General features: G+C 36.0%; 1 protein-coding gene across 4 annotated transcripts in view; it reads left to right on the plus strand.

The window, feature by feature from the left end:
• Nucleotides 1–1,282: 1,282 nt before the first annotated feature.
• WDR36 (WD repeat domain 36) overlaps nucleotides 1,283–14,670 on the plus strand; it is a 39,261-nt gene continuing 25,873 nt past the window's right edge. For 2 of the 4 annotated variants that reach the window (XM_082376001.1, XM_082376002.1), the window contains exons 1-11: nucleotides 1,285–1,571; nucleotides 2,840–2,867; nucleotides 4,502–4,602; nucleotides 6,056–6,173; nucleotides 8,003–8,135; nucleotides 9,622–9,676; nucleotides 10,669–10,801; nucleotides 11,664–11,839; nucleotides 12,162–12,282; nucleotides 12,789–12,854; nucleotides 13,826–13,912. In XM_082376001.1, coding sequence (XP_082232127.1) covers nucleotides 1,410–1,571; nucleotides 2,840–2,867; nucleotides 4,502–4,602; nucleotides 6,056–6,173; nucleotides 8,003–8,135; nucleotides 9,622–9,676; nucleotides 10,669–10,801; nucleotides 11,664–11,839; nucleotides 12,162–12,282; nucleotides 12,789–12,854; nucleotides 13,826–13,912 — 1,180 coding nt within the window. In that variant the 5' untranslated portion in view covers nucleotides 1,285–1,409. Of the gene's footprint in view, nucleotides 1,572–2,839; nucleotides 2,868–4,501; nucleotides 4,603–6,055; nucleotides 6,174–8,002; nucleotides 8,136–9,621; nucleotides 9,677–10,668; nucleotides 10,802–11,663; nucleotides 11,840–12,161; nucleotides 12,283–12,788; nucleotides 12,855–13,825; nucleotides 13,913–14,670 lie in introns of all 4 variants that reach the window. The other 2 variants (XM_082376003.1, XM_082376000.1) reach the window with 2 other exon arrangements.

Here is a 14,670-nt window from a genome sequence, read left to right on the forward strand (position 1 = left end):
TCTTCCATGACAGTTCTAATTTTTAAACTTTTGTCTCATTGTCCAGATGTAGGTCAAAGAACATAAATCTACTTGTCAGATAGGCCTACATTCAAATTGCTACACTACCATTAATTAAGTGACCCTGGACAAGTTAGGTAATCTCTGGGAACCTCAGGTTTCTTATCTAATGCGAACACACACCCATCATGTGGCCCATCATGTGATCCTGAAAATCAGATTGCTGAATGATTTCTCCCACCCTCCAGCTGCCCCTCAGTGATCTCTCCTTATTCTTTTCTAAACCTTGTGCTAGTCTGGATTTTGGCACTAAATAATCTTGGAACTGGACAAATCATTTAATCCCAATGAACCAATTTCCTCATTTGTAAAACAATATAATTTTTGCCCTAAACACCTCACAGTCTTAAATTGAGGATTATATTAAGATAATGGGTGTTATCAAAGGCTTTGTGAACTGTAAAGTCCTGAACAGGAAACTTTTTCAATTTTCTCCCCAAACTGCCAATATAGACAAAAGTCTTTGTGATTATAAAAATAATATGTGCATTATACAAAATTTAGAAAACTCTTAATGTTTATCTAGTAATTAAAACCATTTGTACATATTTCCATGACTCACAGGTAAAAATTAATAATCCATTAATATTCCAATTTATATTTTACTTTAAACAAACTCAGTAAAAAAGCAAACAAAAATATTTTTATTATGGGAAATTTTGATTTTAAAGGGAAGCATAAGGACAGTATTATGAACTCTCACGTACTCATTCCCCAGATTAAATAATTACCAATCTTATGTCATCTAAACCATGCACCTCATTCCCAATTATTTTGAAAACAAATCCCCAGATACATAATTTCATCCATAAATACATATCTCCAAAAGATAAGGACATTTAAAAACATAATCACAATACTACTACCACATATTTAAACAACAATAATGTCTTAATATAATCAAATATCCACTCAGTGTTCAAATTTTCTTGACAGTCTCATCGTTTCACACGCTTTCAAAATCACACGTTTAACCTGACTCCATCTGAGTTAAGACTTCGGTTTCCCCTTCACCCTCCTGGCCCTCGTGCTTACTTCCCCAGTCTTTCCCCTCCCCTAAGGTCCCGCTGAAAAGTGACTCGATTGTCTTCCAGGCCCAGGAGAGCTGGGAGCACCGTTAAACTGCTGAAGACTGTGGACGGCGGAACTGAAGTCGCGCCTCCCCTTCGAGCTCCGGAGGGAGCTCTTTTTCAAATGCACTGAGCACTGTCTCCGCTCACGCGATTGGCACCGGGGACCGGAAGCGCTTGGGAACCCGGCAAAGGATTGTGCCACGAGACCCGCAGACGGGCCTGGGTGCGCGGTTTCCACCGGGACTAGAGCCCAGAGGAAACCGTACCGCGGCAGCAATGGAGCGGGGCGCAGGAGAGCGCACTGCCAGCGCCCTTTTCGCTGGGTTCCGGGCTTTGGGGCTTTTCAGCAACGACATTCCACACGTGGTGCGGTTCAGTGCGCTGAAGCGCCGATTCTATGTGACGACGTGCGTGGGGAAAAGCTTCCACACCTATGACGTGAGTGACTTCTTTCTCCCGCTTCCCGGGAATCACCCTCCCCGGCCCCCAACTCTGTGGCAATCCCGCTCTCCTCCCTCACCTACCAAGGGCTTTCGCCACCGCATTACATCCATGTGTTGATTTAGCCCTTGAAGTCTGCTTGGGAAGAGTTTCGGAGGCAGTCTGTCTAGGGGGAGGTATTAGAGAACATTTCAGTTCAATAGCAATGTATTTGCTCAGTAAATATTTGTTGAAGTTCTCTTGAAGATGTAAATGTGATTAAGAAAAGTCCCGGGCGTCCCCACCTTCTTAATTAGAAAGACTTGCAAACTATTTTATTGTGTAATTCATGACAAGAGCTAGGTTAGAAATGCAGGCTGAAAAACATTGGGATAACTGGAGGGGGTGAGATTAATTATGATGTAGGTGACAGTCCACATTTGATAGCAAGCTAGTTTTCCTCAACTTCCCCTGAGTAGCTTTCTCAAAGTTACATAGCTGGATCAGTAACCATAAATTGGGGTCCACAAACTGCAGCCTGCAAGCCAGTTCTGCCAACAGTTTATTTTTGTATGACCCATGACGTTTTTATTTATTTATTTTTCTGTGTATGTTTGTGTTTATTCTAATATAGCATAATCTCCAAGTAAAATTTGCATAGTGGTAGGATGTAGTATAATCATATTTTGACGTGGGATGGAGACATCCATCTACTCTTGATTAAGAAACAGATTATTTAATTCATCTTCAAGGGCTCTTTCAGTCTTACACATCTCTAGGGTTTGAATTTCTCCTTATACCCCTCTGAGCTCTGTGCTTCTGAGATGAATGGTTTTGATGTTTTTAAATGATTGGTAAATAATCCAAAGAAGAATAATATTTCATGGCATATGAAAATTTTGAAAATTGTAGTCTATATCCATAAGTCAAATTTATTGGAATACAGGCATGCACATTTGTTTTTGTGTCGTATATGGCTGCTTTCATGGTACATTATCAGTTGAGTAATTGCAACAAAGACCACATAGCATGCAAAGCGTTAAAATATTTACTACATGACCCATATAGAAAACTATATGTGACACCTACCCTTCCATCACTGATGAAATAGTAGAAAATATAAGCTTTCCTAATAATGAAAATTAGGGTCCGTAAGTGTCTTTTTAAGGAAGGACAGAATAGCAAATTTATGTATGAGGTTAGATCTTAATCTTCAAGTGTTAGATTATTATAGTTGTTTTTGTTAGTAAAAATTTAATCATTTCTTTTTTTTTTTTTTAAGACAGGTTCAGAAACTTAGTCTGGTTGCAGTAAGTAAGTATAGACTTTATCCTGAATTTGTGCATGTTTAATATCTTTTAAAATTTTTTATAATTTTGACATAATTTAAGACTTGCAGAACAAGGACTCAAGCATGTATTTATAGTAAACTTACATAACAACAACAACAACAAAAAGTCCAGGACAGGATTGTGGGTTGCCTTCAGTTGTCATGTCTCTTTGGTCTTATTTAATCTAGGCTAATTCATCAGACTTTCTTTGTGTTTTACAACATTGATTTTTCGAAGAGTATAGGCTAGTTCTTTTTTAGAATATTCTTCAATTTGAGTTTTTCTGATGCTTCCTTATGATTAGATTCAGGTTATGCAGTATGGCAAGAATAACAGAAATGATGCTGAATTCTCAATGAACCATATCAGGAGGCACATGCTATTGGTTAGTCTTATTCCTGGCAGTGAATACTTTGATCATTTGGTTAAGGTGACATTTATCAGGCAGCTCCATTTTAAAGTTTTACCCTTTGTAACTAATAAATGAAATAAGTGGTAAGATACATTGAGACCACGTAAGTATCCTTTTACTCTCCAAAGTTTCAACTACTGCTAGTTTTATCATTTAGTGATGATTCTTGCCTGGATCAGTTATTAGTAGGATGATTATCAGAGTGATTTTCTGATTCTATCATTCTATTGTAAGAAAGAGTTTTCCCTTTTTCCGCATTTTGATATTTTTTTCCAATGGAAGGAATTTTTTTTTTTTTTTGTAAACTCTTTAATAGAATAAAGAGCTTGTCAGGGCTGAGAGATTCTAGTTTCACCATCAAATATGATCTTTGTAAGAGAAACAGAGCTATAAGGAATCCAGTGTACATGTCTGATAAACTTACATTTTTAAAATTATAGAAGGCAGTAGAAGGGCATAAAAGCTAAGTCATACTAAAGCAAATGGTAAACCAATAAAAATAGTATTTTGGAAATGAAATCCCAAAGCAGAATATCAGCATGAAAGATACTTAAAAAAATTCTCTATATTTTAACCCTCCTGCCCCCAAAATAGGAAATAAAAAGAAAAGGCCAGTGTGACCATGGTAGTGAGAGAGGAATCAAGAAATCCTATCATAAGAAATAGCTAGAGGTGATAGGCATATTTACCTTGGAGAAGACTGAATGGAAACCACACTCACTTGAAAGGTCAGCATGTAGAATATCATATGGAGTTTTTATTAGGTTACTCTAAAGGGTAGAGTTAGACTTCTAGGTTTTGATTTACTTTTAAAATTTTCCTGCAGTTATTAGGAACTTGATGTTCCTGAAGGCATTCACATGAAGGCTAGATGACCATATGCCAGAGTGTTGTGTATTTAGTGAGGATTTTTTTTTTCCCCAAATAACCTCGAAAGCTTCTTCTCATTTCTTTAGGATTATGTTTTTATGTCTGCAAATACCAGACACTAATTCTCTTAGGGAAGGTCAAGGTGATGTCATATTTTTAGTGTGATAGTTATTATTAGATGTCTAAAATAACACTGAAGTCTAAATTTTATACTCTGATTCTTATACATACATATTTTTAAATTATAGTCAGGAAAAATGTTATACATATACTTGAGGTTTCTAATTGTTCCAAGATCTTAAAAATCCTTTCTTCTTATATTTCATTTTTCCTAGGTAACTCCCTTCCACAGGATATCTGCTGTATGGCAGCTGATGGGAGGCTAGTCTTTGCTGCTTATGGGAATGTTTTCTCTGTATTTGCCCGTAATAAAGAGGTTTGTATCACTGAACTATTTTAATTTGTTTGTCTTTTGCAGTCAGTAGTTGATTGTCATGGTAGTGGAGGGAACTTTAATGTTGTTTTCTTCATCTGGGACACTCTGGACATTTTTTTTTTTTTAATGTATATTCACTTTTCTGGAGGAAGAGAAAGTTGATTTCATCAAATTCTCAAAATTAGTTAAAACTGGTGCTTTAGTTCAGTTTTCTTTGCCAAGGATCAATGTTAGAATTATTTGGGCAGCTCGTACAACATTTCTGTGTCCACCCAGGTCCCGTCTCTGTAGTTTTCTACTTTGCTTATTTGGTTGGGGTAGGATTTAGTTAAGAGTATTTTGAAAGTGTTTTCCTAAGAGATTCGTATTTGCACTACTGCTTTATGTGGATTGACTTTTTCATTATGAACAACACAGCCCATGACTCATTTTCTAAGAACCAAGTGCTTGTTGCCAATATAGAGAAAACTAGATTCTCTGTTTTCTCTACTAAGGAAGGATCTTTTCTTGTCTTAATCTACTCATTCATTTCTAAGTTTGTCCTGGAACAACTGACTTGAGAGGCGACCTGGCTCTAGTGGTCCAGAATGAAAAGGGAAAGTGGCCATGGGGATGCCTAGATAGCCAAGTGATAGAATCACTGTGCTTCTCAAAGTTTAACTTGGACCGATGATGTTTGTTCCCAGTGTTTTCCATCATCACTACCTATGGCAGAGGAAGGCAACTTACCTGTAAAGCTCTTTAATGGGAGTTTTTTTGATTTTTAGAGAGTCAGGAAAAATGTCCATTTTTTTTTGCAAAATATTGCAGTTTGTAGTTTTCCCTGGGAGATAAACATAGAAAGTAGGGGAAGAAAGGTATCAGAGACTATCAACTGCAGGAAGCGGTTACCATCCCTAGGGCCAAAGGGACAAGGAGAAGAAATAGTGTTTCTGGAGCCTGGTGGGAACTGAAACCATGGGGGAAGGGACTGTAGTTATTGAGGATGCAGCTGCTACTGTAAAGGGTAAGGGTGTCTATGTCAAGACAGAAAGCTATATGGAAGGAGTATCCTATATCTCTCTCCCTTGTCTCATGTGGAAGCCAGCTGGTGATGGCTGTAGAGGTCAGCCTTCTAGAACATACCACTTTTCTAGGATGCATGAAGTTGCGCTGATTGGATGGGGTGAGGGACCCAGTTGTGTGCATGCTTCCTAAGCTTGGTTGAGAAGCTGAGCCTCAGAGATCTCATTTCTGTGTTCCTAGCTCATGTTTCCTTATTGGACTGGCTGGGGGAGCACGTAAAAATGCCTGATTCCTTGCTATTTGTTAATCTAACCTTGGGTAATCAAAAGTTGGACCACATTTCTTAACATGAGCATCTTCAGGATTAGCATGTTTTTTGGTTAATATGAATAATAATACATGATGAATGAATAATAATATGAAATTCTTTTGAACTTTGACATTGTAGGTAGTACATACCTTTAAGGGTCATAAGGCAGAAATCCATCTTTTGCAACCCTTTGGGGATCACATTATCTCTGTTGATACTGACAGTATTCTTATTATTTGGCACATATATTCAGAAGGTAAGAACCAATTTATTGCTTTATCTTGGGGTAGTATGTGTGTAGCTAAAATTAAGTATCTATGTCAGCATAACTTCTATACCAGAGGAGTAAAGCAGTAAAAAAATTTTTAAGAATCTTTAACACGTGTAAGGAAAAAGGTTCTAAGTAAAAAATGGGTAAGTATCAATAATTTCAGTCAGCTAGTTGAGCTAACTGTTTATAACCTGTTTAATGTGTTTTTCTGAACTAATACTAGTTCAGTATTAGTATAGCAGTTCTCCAAGTTTAATGACATGTTATATTATTTTCTGTGTGGGGTGAATTTTGGTGTATGTTCACACCTCAGTAATACTTGGTTTGTATTTTCAACTTTCAGTAAGTGAAAGTATAATAGTAAACTTGAAGATCCAGTAATCTGAAGGAAAATATACATCCTTTTTCTAAGAGTATGAGTCAGTGTCCTTTAACTGTGATATTCTTAAATAGTGTCACTGAGCTATGTATATAGGACATGTTATCTTCAAAGATTAGGAACTTATCACCAGAATATCCCCAGCTTTCTTCATGTTAAAGACTGTGGGGTCTGTCATGAATTAAAGCTTTTAAGTTTTTTAATCTGTTATATTTTTAGCTTTTGTTACCTCTTGATTAACTCATTTTTTGATGTAGTGTGTTTATTTTTAGTAAAAAATCCTAGAGAGATTGCCCTCCTGGGAGTCATTCCATGTTCTTGTTCAGATTAGTCACTGTTTGTTTTGTCTTTGCTCAGATGGAGGGAACAGAATTCCAAAAGTAGTACCTGTGCAGATGGATGTTAAAAGGCCTTTTATAAAATTAGAGAACCTGATTCTTAGAGTTCAGTAGGCTGTCTTTCTGTTGATCCTTATGTCCAGCTTTTTGTTGCTGTTGCTGCAGCACAGTGTCTTCAGGGAGCTGTTTGTAGTGATCTTAAGTAAAACTGTTAGTTACAAACAGAGGCAAGAATCTTTTAAAATAGTATTTAAGTAAAATTTGTGTAATTCTCACCTGTTAATCTATTCTCCTTAAACTGGGGTACACATACGCCTGGGAGTGTGTAGCAGCCAGATAGTATGTGAAACTAAAGATTAAGAGAAATGTACCTTCTCTGATACTCAAATTTATTAGGAAATTTAGTGAAAAATTGTTTTCATCGTGGATGAACTGTGAAGTAGAAAAGAAGAGTCACACATAGGAATTTTAAACATACGTGGCATTTCAAAAAATGTTTTGATCTTGCAGCAAGAGACAACTGGCTGTGCCGTTTTCTACTCCACAGGGCTATAAGTTCTTTTCCTCTCGTCTGCTAGAGGTTCTCCTGTGGAAATGTGAGAAGCACTGCTCCTTTCACTGAAGTTTGCCTCTGACTTTTTACATGTTTGAGGAGCCAGTCAAGCTCTCTAGATACTTGGTCTTTCACTCTCCCTAGAATAGCTCAGCTCAGTGCATGCACTTCACTTGGAACGTTTGCTGCCTCTTGATCAAATTATAAAAATACTAAGTCTGATCCCTAGCGTCATTGTTTTTTTTTTGAACCCTTGTTTTCATTCCTGTAAACCAATTTGGCAGTGAGTGAAATTTTAAATAGTATTGATATTAGAACTTTTAGAAAATTCTTGACAGTCAAAGTTAAATTTGCATGTTGACCCTCATCACATTTGTTTAATTTCTCACGGAATATTTATAGGTTAGCATATGTCTTTGATTTATATTAGTACATAAATCTTTGATATGGTAGATTTTAAGTGCTAAATATATGGGTATATGAAAAATATTGTAAACTATTTTATTAAAAAATTACATATTGTTTATAACTTTTACTTTCGTAGAAGAATACCTGCAGTTGTCTTTTGATAAATCAGTATTTAAAATTTCTGCAATTTTGCATCCGAGTACCTACTTGAATAAAATACTTCTTGGCAGTGAACAAGGAAGCCTCCAGTTGTGGAATGTAAAATCCAAGTAAGCAAAATATTTAGAACATAAGTGATTCCTACCTAATCCTCATCTACTACTCCCTGATGCATACTTAAGTCTCTCAATTCTCCTTGCCTTTATATGTTTATTTGGAGGGCTTTCAGTAAATATACCTGTTTTTGGAGTTATTACTCGGCATCACATATGTGAAAGCTCGGATATGGTCTTGGAAAATGGTAGGCAGCTTCATAAATCCTCGTTGAAAAGTATATACTAACGGCCTTAGTCACTGTAAAGAATTCATAAAGCTGTAAAGAAGGCTCTAGTACACAGGATCAGAAGATAATTGTGAGATTGTCACTGGGCAGCTTTTAGTTCTCAGTAAACTAAGAGGTAAGATGGCAAAGCAAATCAGTGCTAATTTAGTGCTAGCATTTAGGAATGGTTTTCAGGGTAAAAGTACATTGATCGTCAACCACAGACATGATGGATATCTACTATAATATTATTGGTATAGCTAGGGGGCTAGATAAATTATTTTGAATACCTCTGCCTGTTATTTGAATGTTTATCCAGAGAAAAAAGTGGCAGCTCACTTTTCTTTGTATAGCATTAAAAGGGCAAACAAACATATTTGACCATCCAAATTGTTCTTTCCAAAGCCCTTATAAATTCGAAAAGGGAAATAAGATTTTCAGAGGTTTAATGTTTATCCTAGTTCTAATTCAGTGTTTCTGTTCAGTTTAATAAATATCATTGACTGCCTACTCTGCACCAGGCTGAGGGATAATGACTGAAATATTCTGTGCCCTAAGGTTATCTCTTTAGGTTCTTTATGTGATGTTTATACTCTTTATTGTACATTAAGTATCCCTTGGATAATCACTGAGTGATCTAATCTATGCCCGCTTAAAAAATTTAACATATGCTTAAATATTTTGTCATTATAACAATTTCGTATATCTCTGCTCTGTGGATTCTTTATCATTTATGGCTTGATTCTGAAATTTAGAGCAGCGTCACTATTGTCGTATAACAGTCATGTAACATACAGGAGTATTGTAATTATAATATATTCCCTTTTGTGATATGTTTCTAGGAACATGTTTCAGTGGAAAATGAGATCTGCCAATATTCTAAGATTTTATTTTAAATTGTATCTGTCATATAACATGGTTACTCGTATTCTTTTTCTCTCTATTTAATTTCTTAAAGATGTTGCATAATAGAGTAGTTCTTAGCAGCTTAGGATCTGGAATTGGTCTCTCTGGGCTCTGTCAATTTTAGCCATGGGATCTTAGCTTGATTTTTTCACATAATTAAGTTTCTTAGTTTCTTTATCTGGAAAATGGCCATATCTACCTCATGGAATTGTTTTGAGTATTAAATGTTAATATATGTACTTAGAATAGTGTGGGGCAGAGTAAGAACTTAATAAATATTACCTGTTATTATTTCATTGTTTAATATGCAGTTGATTTTGTTTTTCTCCCCCCCAAAAAATAGCTTTCAACTATTTTTCTTGTTGTAGTAAACTTCTATATACATTTGCGGGATGGAAAGTTGGAGTGACAGCACTTCAGCAGGTTAGTATCTTTCTGTTAAGTCAGAGAAGAAATGAAGCTCATAGTAGCATCTTTCATTTTCAGGGGCCAACCATATTTTTGGACCTACGACAAAATAATATATGGACTAGTATATCTTTACAAATATTACCCCAAAAACATAGTGTTTTGGAAATGTAATTGAAAACAACGCCTTTGTCGATAAACGTTTGTGGAAACCTTTTTGCCTGGAATTAGGCTCTAAATCTGTGGTTGCTATGGAACCATGTTTACCAATCATTTTCTAAGCATGTAGTCCAGTGCCTTGTAAAGAGTGGAGATGAGTTTTTCAGTGAAGCAAGGGAGATTGTAGGTCATTCAGAGAAATTTGTCAGGATGTTGAGATTTGTAGCTTGAGATAATTGGGGCCCAAATCTTAATAATTCATTAAATGCTTGACTCTTCCAGAAGTAACTGCTTTTTATTTTTATGAGTCTATAGGACATGTATGAATGAATGACTGTATGTCTGCAGAGAATCTTATATCTATTTTGGGCACATATACAGCCATGTACCCTTGTCTTTCTAAATATCAGTTGCTTATACCTGCCCAGTTTATATACATTCCTTTATTCTCTCACACTACCATCAGCCTTACTCTGCTTTTACCTACCCAGAAGACCCCAAAGGTATCAGATGATTAGGTCCTTTGAGGGCAAGACATCATACTTGTTTTAGTATACCCAGCTTCTACACAGGGTCTCAACGCGCAATAGTTACTTGATGGCAAATTAATAACATGTTTAGCCTGATTCCATTTTGTAATGGTATTGGACATTGATCTTGTGTGCTAAAATAAAGAAATTTATGGAGTCTGTATATAAGACCATTTATAAAATGAAGATTATAATCATAGACTATTAGATTAGATATTCCACTATTTCTTTTGATAACACGTAAGTAATGATGTAATCATCAGTATTATTAAAGCTATTTGATTAAGAAAATAAAAAGTTGAGTAATTTAATTTTCAGGCACCAGCTGTGGATGTTGTTGCTGTTGGTCTTATATCGGGTCAGATTATCATTCACAACATTAAGTTTGATGAAACATTAATGAAGTTCCGTCAAGACTGGGGACCTATTACTTCAATTTCATTTCGCACAGGTAACTCTTAACTTTTTTTTTTTTTTAATTTATTTTTGGCTGCGGTGGGTCTTCATTGTTGTGCAGGGGCTTTCTCTGGTTGCGGCGAATGGGTGCGAGGGCTTCTCATTGCGGTGGCTTCTCTTATTGCTGAGCACGGGCTCTAGGCTCATGGGCTCAGTAGTTGTGGTGCATGGACTTAGTTGCTGTGCGGCATGTGGGATCTTCCCAGACCAGGGCTCAAACCTGTGTCCCCTGCATTGGCAGGTATACCACTGCGCCACCAGGGAAGTCTTTAATTTGTTTACTGATGAAAATTAAGAACACTTAAAATGCATTAGTTTGAAGCTCATAGAAATTTTCTTAATATTTTCTTATAATTTAATCTAATAGAAATGAATGAAATACTGGAATATAAAGAGCCAGGGCTTCCCTGGTGGCGCAGTGGTTGAGAGTCTGCCTGCCAATGCAGGGGACACGGGTTCGAGCCCTGGTCTGGGAAGATCCCACATGCCGCGGAGCAACTGGGCCCGTGAGCCACAACTACTGAGCCTGAGCGTCTGGAGCCTGTGCTCCGCAACAAGAGAGGCCGCGATAGTGAGAGGCCCGTGCACCGCGATGAAGAGTGGCCCCCACTCGCCGCAACTGGAGAAAGCCCTCACACAGAAACGAAGACCCAACACAGCCAAAAATAAATATAATAAATAAATAATAAATTAAAAAATTAAAAAAAAAAAAGAGCCAAAGAAATATTGATAGATTATTGGTGTATAGTCCTTTTTTTAACTTTATATTTATGGATTAAAAGGATAGAGAGAGAAATTCTTAAGTTTAATTGTTTTATGTTGCATGTTTTTCTTTATGTATTCTATTTTAACAACAGATGGTCATCCAGTAATGGCAGCTGGAAGCCCATGTGGCCATATTGGACTCTGGGATCTAGAAGACAAAAAGTTAATCAATCAAATGAGAAATGCGCATTCTACAGCAATTGCCGGACTGACATTTCTCCATAGAGAGCCACTTCTTGTCACAAATGGTGCTGACAATGCTCTCAGGGTACTATGATTCTTATTATCTTTCTTGGCTCATGTGTCCTACCCTTTGGGTTATTATAAGCCTGCTGTACTGTATCAGCCTGGAACCTAGCAGATGAAGGGAATATGGGATAAGATATTGATACAGATGAAATAGAACGCATAGCAGGTTACATGATTTTAGCGAAGTGAGAGAGTTACAGCTTAGCTTTTACCCAGCCCCCACTCCAGGGTCAGTGGTCTGCACACACTACCCAGTGCCCCATTTGTATAGGAGATGATTTGACTGCTTGCAGATCACTTAAAACATTGTGGAGGAACCTCACTTTTTTGTTTCTTGGCAGATATGGATATTTGATGGTCCCACAGGTGAAGGCCGGCTTTTGAGATTCAGAATGGGACATAGTGCTCCTCTTACCAAAATAAGATATTATGGACAAAACGGACAACAAATTCTTAGCGCAAGTGAGTTTCTGCTTTGTGCATTAATTTATTTCAGCAAGTAATGAGAGCAGAGTGTTTAATATTTATTAGGTATTTAATATTTATTTGGTATTTACACATTTTTAGATTCAAATGTCCCTTTGAGTGACTTGGAAATCTGGGTAAAATGAGGTGATTGTTTTTGAATACTTCAGGGAACACTGTAGCTGATATTACTTTTATTTGGCGTGTCATTCTATTTACTAATCCTCGGAGACAGAAAGGGCATATTCCAGAAATGTGGCCCTTGCCTATACAAATAATCTACTGGCAATTATTAGCACCTCATTTTATCCTTTGTTCTTACTAAATGGAATTCTGTGTGCAGTTGAATATGATAAATTAGGTAGTTGCAGTCAGCTCGCCTTTTAAAAGTGCTGCAAACTAACTTCAAGCTTTTTGTAGAATCTAATTTTATAAGAGCTGTGATTTAAATGGTCCATTGTTTCAGTGAAGCTTGATTAGGCATTTTCTCTGTATATCAACAGGTCAGGATGGAACTCTTCAGTCATTTTCCACAATACATGAAAAATTTAACAAGAGCTTGGGACATGGTACGTCATTTGCAAGATGGAAAAACCTGTTGGTCACACAAACAAAAAATCATTTCAGGATTCTGTGAGATAATCAGAGGAGGTTTCATTGATAATTTCCTCTTTCTTCAGATGAAATAAAAATCCTGTGTATGAAAGAGTAGTAGTAAGATACTTAAGATCGATGTTGCTATAGAAGTGATTGAGGTGCTACTGTAAGGTTATTGAAGAGTTAGATATCTTAGGTGGTAAAAAACATCGTAAGTGGTAAAAACATACTGCTACCACCAAAAAGACACTGATGATCTAACTTGAGCCATCAGCAGACTATAAAATTTTAAAGATGGAAGGAAGCTTAGAGAAAGCATCAAAGTAAGAAGCATCCCATCTTTTTGCAAAAAGGGCTCTTTTATTCTGTATCCCTTCCCATGGTTTCTGTTATTTGAATGAGTTTGTTTATTAAACAAAAATGTTCAGTTTTATTTATAATTACTCTTCTTTGCAAGCTAATATCCTGGCTATTCATGCATGTATATACTGCCAGATGAATTTCAGGATCGTTTTTAAATCAATATCCAAAATAATTCTTCTTAGAATCAAATTGGAAAGATTTGATATTTTTAAGAATCGTCACATCTAGGAATATGATATATCCTCATTCAAGTTGTCTTTAATGTTCCTCAGTGAAGTTTTTTTAGTTTTCCTCCTATTGGTCCTACATATTTAAGATTATTCAGTGGTGTTTTATATACTTTAATATAATTTGCTAATATTTATTTTTTTGCTAATATTGTGACTGCAGTCTGTTCATTTATATTTCTGTCATTGTTAATACTACTGATAATAGTGGCAATAGCATCATCTTTATTTTGCACCTGACTTAAATGGGAATATCTTGAAGTTTATAGTTATATGACAATGAATAGCTTTTTTTATATACATTTTTCATTAAGAAGGATTCATAACTATATTCCCTTCTCCCCTAACCCCAGGATTAATAAATAAAAAGAGAGTCAAACGTAAAGGACTTCAGAATGCCATGTCAGTGAGACTTCCACCCATCACAAAGTTTGCAGCTGGTAAGAAACTTCATACTGTGTTTCGAGTTCTGCTCTGTCATTTATTTCCTCCTATGTATTTCTTTATTTCCTCCATTTTAGTAAATGTTTTTACAAATATTAATAAGCATCCAGAGGGTAACTCAAATATATTTCTTTATTTCTCCCATTTTAATAAATGTTTCAGCAAATATTAATAAGAATCCAGGATGCATCCCAAGTGCATGCTAGTCTTGTGTGAAGACTGAGAATGAGTTATTTATAATTTGAACTTGTTATCTAATAATTTTAGGCTTTGTTCTCTGTAAGCTATTAATAAACAATATTTGCTATTTCATTTTGTAGCTCTTCTATTTATTCTGTTATATGCCTGGTATGAGAAAGTCACTAATGTAAAAAGGTGAGAACTGAGAACATAGAGCTCTGGCTAATTTAATAAAGATCTGAACACACCGAGGTCTTAGTATACTGTGTCATTTGAGCAGGGCATCATTTGAAGAAGTGATTTTAAGAAAAATGTAGATAGGTGATAAGATTGTTGAGCGAAAACTATCATAGAAATAATTGTATAGGCACCATTTCCATTTCAAGGTTATTTATAACAACCTGATGACTGGTAATTTTTTTTTTTTTAACTTTAACCCCCCTCCTGTTTATTTTCTATCTTAGAGCCTGAGTGGTCTTTCTAAAAGATCTGAATCATGTCATTCATATACTTAAAAATCTTTCATTGCTCCTTATCAACTTTTGGGTGCAACCTCCTCTCCTTCACATGGCTT

Source organism: Balaenoptera borealis (assembly GCF_965194805.1).
Source record: "Balaenoptera borealis genome assembly, chromosome: 2".
Lineage (NCBI taxonomy): Eukaryota > Metazoa > Chordata > Mammalia > Artiodactyla > Balaenopteridae > Balaenoptera > Balaenoptera borealis.